The 9464-nt window shown below is 34.2% G+C and overlaps 1 protein-coding gene across 1 annotated transcript; it reads left to right on the top strand.

The window, feature by feature from the left end:
* The first annotated feature begins 277 nt into the window (after positions 1-277).
* Positions 278-1682, top strand: LOC142178857 (uncharacterized). The gene is made up of 3 exons (XM_075248632.1): positions 278-466; positions 800-1138; positions 1275-1682. Exons 1-3 carry the CDS (start codon positions 278-280, stop codon positions 1680-1682), a joined length of 936 nt encoding a protein of 311 aa, XP_075104733.1.
* Positions 1683-9464: the final 7782 nt, after the last annotated feature.

Raw genomic sequence — 9464 nt, 5'->3', positions numbered from 1 at the left:
AGCCCCCTGTGGAAAATCGACCCCAACTCCTTGTTGGGTATTACTATTGCATCCACTATTTTCATATCCTCAAATAGTGAAGTGAAATTGGACGAGATCAAATATAAACATAGATAAATCAGGTGTAGACATTGGGTTTGATGAGCTATGTACAAGTAGTAAGAAAAACAGCTATGAAGGTCTAATTGGGACTAATGAGCCGTACTTTGATTCTTCAGATGCTGAAAGCTTTGCTTCGGATGTGGAAGGTGAAGATGGTGGAGAACATAATAGGAAAATGGAGGGAAAAAAGAAAAAGAAAAGATTGATCTTTAATCCTACTGCCAAGAAAATAACTTGGGAGTTAGGATTGATATTTGAAAATGTTGATGAGTTTAGGGAAGCAATCACCAAATATGCAATTCAAAAAAGGGTGCAGATTGAGAAGTACATAAATGAGCCACATAGGGTGAGGGTTAAATGTATGGTATCTAAATGTGGATGGCTTTAAGCACCTAGCAAAGATGGCAGATCCAATAATTTTAAGGTGAAAAATCACAATCCAGTGCACAAGTGTTATACAACCAACAAGAACAAGTTTTGTAATTCAAGATATCTTGCAAAAATATACAAGAGCAGAATTATATCACAACTAGGTATGAAAGTTTGGGAATTGAGAAAATTGATAAAGCAAGAACTGGACCTCTATGTAGGGAGATTAACTGCCCATAGGGCTAGAGCTAAGATATTGAAAGAAATCATTGGTGATATGCATCGAGAGTTCAAAATACTCTATGACTATAGAGATATTATTTTGCAGACCAATCCTGGGAGTACATGTGTGATGAAAGCAGATGATCAAGGTGATGGAAAACTGGTATTTTCTAAACTCTATGTTTGTTTACATGCCATAAAAATGGGCTGGCTGGAAGGATGCAGATGCATTATTAGCCTTGATGGATGTTTCTTGAAAGGAGTTTGCAAGGGACAACTTCTTGTAGTTGTCTCCAAAGATGGAAACAATCAGATATTTCCAATTGCATGGACAGTTGTAGAGGTGGAGAACACATTCAATTGGACTTGGTTTCTAAAGTATTTAAGTGAATATTTGGGCTTAGAAGATGGTAAAGACCTTACAATTATGTCTGATATACATAAGGTAATATTTTCCTTTATTAACTATTTTCAGACAGTAACTATTTTCAGAAGCACTGTTTTTCTTAGGTCATTAGGCTAATTCAGTGTTTAACAGTAACTGTTCTGCTTCAATAATTATTATTTTTTGAATACTTCAGGGTTTAATTAATGTTGTAATGAATTTGTTGCATGGGTATGAACACAGGATGTGTGCTAGGCACATCTTTGCAAATTGGTCAAAAGAGTGGAGAGGATTGGAGAGGAGAAATAGTTTCTGGAGATGTGCAAGAGCTTCTAGTATTGCAGAATTGAATGACCAACTTGATATGCTAGACAAGCTTGGGAATAGCATATGTGAAAGCTTACTCCACTACAGAAAAAAACCTTGGTGCAGAGCTTATTTCAATTGTGATTGGAAGTGTGATATTATTGACAACAATATGTGTGAGACTTTCAATTCCTGGATTCTGGCTAAGAGACACAAGACAATCATCACAATGTTAGAGGAAATCAGAATTAAGCTGATGATTAGGATAGGTAAGATGAGGGAGTTTTGTGAGACATGAATATGTGATATCTCGCCAATTGTAATGAAGGTTTACCAGGATAATTTAGCAAAGTCTATGAAGTGTACTCTAAGATGGAATGGTGAAACATGCTATGAGATTGAAGATCCTAAGTATAAACATGTGGTATCCTTAGTGAATATGACATGTAGTTGCAGAGCTTGGCAGTTAAAATGTATCCCTGGTTGTCATGCAATTGCTAGCATGCATTTCAGGGACATGGAACCTATTCACCACATTGCACATTGTTATCATAAGTTCACTTACTTGAAGGCTTATTGAACATTTATCCAGCATGTGCCGTGTATGAAATAGTGGCCATCTTCAGGCCACCCCTATTGAACCTCCCATGTTGGAAAGATGACTGGCAGACCAAAAACAAATAGGAAAAGAGAAGAAACTGAACATCCAAAATCTGGGAAGCTTTCAAGGAGAGGTATAGAGATGACTTGTTCCCTCTGTGGTGTGTGTGGACACAACAAGAGGGGATGCCCTAGTAAGAAACTACTGCTGGAAATGATATACCAACTGGTACACCTTCATCTGCTGCTGGAAGGGGTAGAAGAAGAGAAACTAATACTACTACAACATCTAGTTCACAATTAGCAAGAGGTAGAGGAGTTTCTGCAACAGGTAGAGGGGTTGGAAGAGGTAGAGGCAGTGGAATTGGGTTGTTTCAAGCAAGGAATGAGTTCACTTCTTTTACTGTAAGTGAACTATATAAAGCTATAATTAATGTATCTTCCTTCTATTGAATGTAATGTTATAACTAAATATACTGTACTTAGGCAGAGTGGAGGACAAAATCCAAGGGTCATTAGCACCGGAACTAAGACTGAGAGGTCTACAGCTTCAGGGGAGGAATGTGCTTACCAACCAAGAAGTGTCGGCTTAAGGTGTATGGAAAAATATCCATAAGCACAAGACAACTTCAAAGAGCTGCATCATCACAACACAATCTTTGTCAAGCTAATTCATCATCTCAACCAACGAAGAACCAAAAAAAGAAATAAAGACTTTGGTTGTAGTTTAAGCTTTATGTTTTGTTAAGTGTTGCTATGGACACCAATGTATTATGTTTTGTAAAGGCAAGTGTTGCTATGGACAACCAAGTGCTACGTTTTATAAAGTGTTTCTATGGACAACCAAGTTCTATATTTTATAAAGTATTGCTAATCCGTTTTGGTGTCTACTAATGAACACCTATTTTATGGAATGAAGTATATTTAGGTCTTCTTTTTATTCTGGTATACTTTGGTTATACAAAAGCTGCATTAGCCGTGTTTGGTTATCAAAGCTAAATAGGAACATAACACAAGAAAAGACCAACAACTTCAATGATCTAAATAGGAATATAACACAAGAGCTTGAATACATCTCTAATAAAATAGGGGATAACCCTCATAGACAAGAACTTCAATCAGCCATATACATGAACAACCAATATAGGGAAATATCATTACACTATATAGCAGTGCTCGGAACTACCAAATACAAAGGCCTTAATGATGATTAATCCTAAAATTATAAAAAGAGTCTCCTCCAATTCCTCGATTTTCTGTATTCCTGCAAATGCCCTTCAAACTGCTTCTTCTTCTTAAGCAGACCCAAAATCACTCGCTTCAGGTGTTCATGAGTCGGGGGATCAAACCATGCGAAATACTTACACTCAGTTTTCTTATCTTTTTGCAAATCCATAAACAATTTGAAATGAAACTTATAAAATCTTGAAATAACAATTATAACAATCTAAGCTTACCTCATAATTTTTACAGTCGTAGAATTAATGACCAGGGTTGTCTATGCTCCATGAAATTACTAGTTCAGCTACATCTCCACATCGACAAAATGGACTAGAATTCTCCATTCAATATAAACCCTAATACGAGAATTGTCAGAATAATAATTATCTTACCTTATGAATTGCACTTTAATTGAACAAATATAACGAGCTTGAAAATATTAGATGTGGAAGTTGAAGATGGGGGATGGGTTTTTTTCAAATTAGCTTCTTTTAATATGAAGAAGATGAAAATGGTTGATTTTAATAATAAAAAGATGAAGAAGTGGGCGTTAGGGTTAGGAAAATGGGCCCAATTCCAGTAATTAGTCGTTGTAATTTTTCAGGTGAGGCAGAAAGTAACTTTTCACGCGCCGCATTGGTCATGTTTCACACGTCCGAGAGGCTGATCAAAAGTAGTGTGTAATTGATACACATTTGAAAGGTTTGGTGTGTAAAGTTAAACATGTGATCAACATATGTGTAACAAGGATTTGAGTGCAAGGTGGATGGGTAAACTATATATTTTGTCATAATTAAAATGGGATACTGTATAACAAAGTTGATATCTTATCCAGTTGTTCGAGATAGGTTGTGGAGGAAACTTCGACTGATAGAATATCTAAGCTTGCAGAGACAGAGTTGTCAAAAGCTTTTTGTGGTCAATGGGAATTGCTTTTGAGCCTCAGCATTCAATTGGCTCACCAAAGCCATTATTTGTTTTTTAAAATTTCCCTCCCTTTTAATTCTCTTTTGACCCCTTTGGTTGAATTATTGCTCCTTTGATGACTCAAACTCACAATCATGAGGTTGTAGGTAGAGAGTACTGACTATCAGAGCAACCCCTCTTGTCAAGCCATCACTTTCATTATGGTAATTGACGGTTATGATATTTATGGCTCTTTCCATGACCTAGAATCCTTCCCGAACGTTGTTGATAGGTATACAGTGGCGGATCTAGAGGGTAACGTGCGGGTTCCCAGGGAACCCATTAGCTTTTGCACAGTCCTTGTATATGTATTAATTCTTTTTTATTAAATATCTAAAATATTTGATTGTAAGCCCAATTAATAACTCGAAATCATTATAGGAACCCATAAACTTCAAAGTTGGTTTTTGCCCCTGTAGGTATATATGCTTATGATTAATTACAAGCATTCACCATTTTAATTCTTATTCTTGCCTTTTCTTATAACGTAAATTGTTTAATTTGGTGGAAAATATTTTTAATTTCTTGAAAAACATTTTACAAAAAAGGAGAACATTTTCAATCACTGTTTTTTAGAAGGCCAAATACATATGCAAAGTTGCAAACCCCTTAAACTTGCCCAAAAAGAGCGTGAATGGCCAAAGTCTTTAATTTTAATACTCCCTCAATTTCAAATTAGATAAGGTACTTTCCTTTTTAGTCTGTTACAAAATAAATGACACATTTTTAAATTTAAAAATAATTCAACTTTAAATTGTTCATTTTACTTATTTTACCCTTAATGAGAAGCTTTTATAACCATACAAATGTAATGACCCCACAAAGCTTTTATCCTTTAAGCTTTTAAGACCACAAGTTTTAAAAGTCTTTTTTTTTTAAACTCCGTATCAAGTCAAACTACCTCATCTAATTTGAAACGGAGGGAGTAGTATATTTTTCTATTTTCCTTCATCTTCTCTCTTCCCTTGACAGTCATTTCCACCACCATAACTACCAAATCTCCACCAGCCTACCGCTACCATATCACCGGATACAAAAAAGATAAGCATACCATTAAGCAACTCTTTTGATTCAATAGCATAAAAATAAATCTCTGCATCATTTTTTCCTCTTCCTATCTCATTGTTAATTCCGGATAGATTTGCTTGCTGCCAATGTAAGTCTGGCAACAATACTGCCACTACAAAATGGAGCAGTAGTTTGACGTTCTTCTTTTGCTTATTTTTATCTACATTGATTTTTTTTCCTTTTGGAATTTTAAGGCACAAACCTTTTACTTCCATTACAAAAATCTCTAGCAATGCTAAGCTTAATTTACTGCGAATTTTTACTGAGAAAGTAGTGTTTTCGAAGTTATGATTCGTGGCCTGAATGGATTACTCATCGTTAATGACAGTAGCTACTAATAGATAGGTTCCTTAGTTTGACTAGCTTTTCCAGTAGGGAGAATTCACGAATTGTCTTAAAGTGAGGGAAGGTGGTCGGAGGTGGTCTCGGACGTGGGTAGATGGTGGCACCGGCAATAAAGGGGAGGGTGAGAGATTTTGAAAACGTAACTGAAGAAGAAGTTTTTTCTTTAAAAGAGAAATCCTTGTGTCACATCTTGATTGGTCCATTTTTGAATTAAAAAAGTATATCAGGCGTTTGAGATTCACATACCTTATTCTTGCAAGAGGTTATTAATTAAGTGTTTAATAGGAACATTTTCACCAAACATTAGGTATTCAATAGGAACATGGCCTAGTTCAAATGTCTAAATGAAACAATATGACAATTTTAAGGGGCCGCATATGTATTTGGCCTTTTTAAAAATAATGTTGTTAGAATTTACTATATCACATTTGAGAGTGGTGGTAATGGTAGAGCATGAAGAGTGGTGGTAATGATAGAGCATGAAGACTATATATATATGATAATGTTCATGATTTGTTGTAATAAGGAAATCTTTTACATGCTAGCTAGTAGGAGCACAAATATAAAAATAGAGTGAGGAAGAAGTTGTTTTCCTGTTTGATCTAAATGTTTCTTAGAAAAAACTATGTAAACAACTAAAGACAACTAAAACAACTAGTAGTTAAATTATTGTCTACGGTTTAGTGTAATCACTACATGTTATTAGGTGTTTGCCATGATTTTTTATCATATTAAGTTTTCTTATTCTTTTAACATATTTACCATAATTAATTTTACCTTTTACGAAAAGAAAAATATAATTCTTTCATATTTGGCTAGTCCTTATTTTGGATAAAAAAGTTTTAGACTTCTACTAATTGAGGATCCTTCCTTCTCATTTAGTAATATCCATAATTTAGCTATAAGGAGTTTGAGAGTCTATGGGGAGAATATTTGGAACAAGTGTTAGCCTGCCACTTGTGTGTGCCTCTTTGTGAGGTTGTTCTCTTGATATTTTGTACTATATTTTATATTGTCACGACCCAAAATACCACCACAGGCGTCATGATAACACTTAGTCTCTAACACTAAGTAAGCCGATTATAATTACAATTCAAGCTAATTTCTTTTTAAATAGAAACTAACAGCAGAAATAGTTACAAACAACCTCCCAAGACTGGTAATACTGAGTTACGAACTCTAACTGAATACATAAAATGATCTCAAGAATCGAATACTCAATAATGTTTAATTAATAATTAACAGTACAATAAAATAAAAAGACTTCAAGGGACTGCGACGACCAAGTAGCTCTACCTTGAATCTTTGCGATCACACTCTAACTCTGTCCGAGTCCGATAGCTCCAATATCTGGCTTTGCACAAAAATGTGCAGAAGTGTAGTATCACCACAGTCGGTACCCAGTAAGTATCAAGACTAACCTCGGTGGAGTAGTAACGAGGTACAGTCAAAACACTCACTAGTCAAATAACATGTACAATATAGTAGTATACAATAGTACTGGAAAACAACTACCAATGATAACAACAAAATCAACCAGTGATATAACAACAAGGCAACAAAAATATCATAATTATTGCTCAGACGAATAAGGAACACAAGTAAAATCAATTAATCAAATCATTCAAATATATATCCTTCACATATTATTCTTTAAGATAAATATCTTTCGAATATACGTCTTTTGAATAAATATCTTTCGAATATACTTCTTTCAAATAAATATATTTTCAAGTAAAAGTCATCATGTGACACCTCATTTCACAATCATAAAATTATGGGTCTCAGCCCACTTTCATATTTTCCATCGCACCTCGTGCCCATATTTCTATCACAACCACACGGACAACTCACGTATCAATAATCCCCGGCATCTCATGCTCATATTTGTTTATAACCGCACGGACAACTCACGTACCAAAATATCAATGTAAGGTTAAAATCTTTAAATCAAGTAAGAAATCAATAAAGAAATAAGTTTATTTTAGAAATCATTTGAGTGAAGCAAAATGACATTTCAATTAAAATAAAGCATCAGATAAGCTACTGATTTGGATATAAAATTTATTAAATTAAAATATACTAGAAAGTTTCTTTTATTTAAAATAACTCAATCATCAAAAATAAGTACAACCCAGAAATACAAATCCTCAAAGTCTCGTACGAAAAAGTCAAGATCAACACAATACAACAACAAATACAAAACACTTAATATTAAGTCAAATAATACATCACGGGAAACAAAATAATTTATAAATTACGGGAAAAAAAACAAAATAACCAAAGGCAAGTGCAACCATAGAGAAATATCAACAAAGGGCACTCCCGAGGTACCGCCTCGTAGTTTAAAAATTATTTTTTCCGAAATAGCATCTCGCGTTTTAGCCACCCTATCACACCGCATGGCTTCTAGTAGTTGCCCTACTAGCCACGCGTATCAAGCCCCCCTTATCTCACCGCTTGCGTTTCAACACCCAGACCTTATAACCACCGCATGCGTATCAATATCACAATATATCACAATTCACACCTCAAGTGCTCAAATATCACAACATATTATAAATTACACATCAAGTGCTCACATATCAAAACATATCACAACTTGCACCTCAAGTGCTCAAATATTACAACATATCACAAGTTGCACATCAAGTGTTCAAATATTACACCATATCACAAGTTGCACATCAAGTACTTAAATATTATAACATATCAAAAATTGCACATCAAGTGCTCAAATATTATAACTTGTCATAGAAATCAACAATACATTATTTTTCACAATAAGGAGCTCATGGCTTGACCATAATGTGCACACAAAATCTTAACAAAATATTCGGGAGTGAACAACTCAACTAAATAATATTTCACAATTTAACACTTTGCCTCAGTATGATTTACGACCTTTATAACTCAATACCAATTTTAACAACATGAACTGGAAAATAATTCATCAAGGAACAACACCTTCTTTAATCCAAAATTTTGGCAAATAGATTAATGCCTCATTTTAAAATTATTTAATAAATTATTTGCAATGAATAATCCATAATGAAATTATCTCTAGAAAATATCAACTCAACAAAAATACAGAATTCACATAAAAAGATCAAGGTGACAATCACATTAAATCATCATATAAAAACAAATTCAACAAACAAGGATTTAGGCATGACAAATAGAGGATTTAATAAGTACCAATAATCTCCAATTTAGTACATAAAGGCATCTAAGAATTTTAGCCGATATAATTTGCACATATAAACCAAGTACGTACTCGTCACCTCGCGTACATGGTTTTCAATTACATAGTTTTTCACATAAGACTCAATGCCTAAATGGTAATTTCCCCACTCAAGGTTAGGCAAGATACTTACCTTTTTGAAGTTATGTCGATATTCCAAAATTGCCTTCTTGCTTGAATTGACCCCCGGATACCTCAAATCTATCCAAATTAACTGTCTAACTTCATTAAAATTCATCGAAACTAATTGCGGATAATAAAATACCAACTTAAAATTTTATTCTAAAAAGACAGCGCGGGGTCCGCCCTTTAGAACCCGACAAATTTCTTACGAAATCCGAACACCCATTCCGATACAAGTTCAACCATACCAAAATTATCAAATTCCGATAACGGATCGCCCTTCAAATCTTAAATTAAAGTATAGAGAATTTCTACCATTTTCAACCCAATTCACTAATTTAATGATAAAAATAACAATAGATTCATGTAATTTAACCAAAATCAAGTTAGGAATTCTTACCCCCAATGTTTTCCTTGAAAAAAATCTCGAAACATCGCCTCACCCGAGCTTCCTTGGTCCAAAAATGGAAGAATGAGACGAATTTGGACTTTATTCTGCTACCTAGAGGTTTG

Source organism: Nicotiana tabacum, unplaced genomic scaffold (genome assembly GCF_000715075.1).
Source record: "Nicotiana tabacum cultivar K326 unplaced genomic scaffold, ASM71507v2 Un00006, whole genome shotgun sequence".
Lineage (NCBI taxonomy): Eukaryota > Viridiplantae > Streptophyta > Magnoliopsida > Solanales > Solanaceae > Nicotiana > Nicotiana tabacum.
Note: the sequence above shows the minus strand (reverse complement) of the source record. Positions and strands in the feature narration are given on the sequence as shown.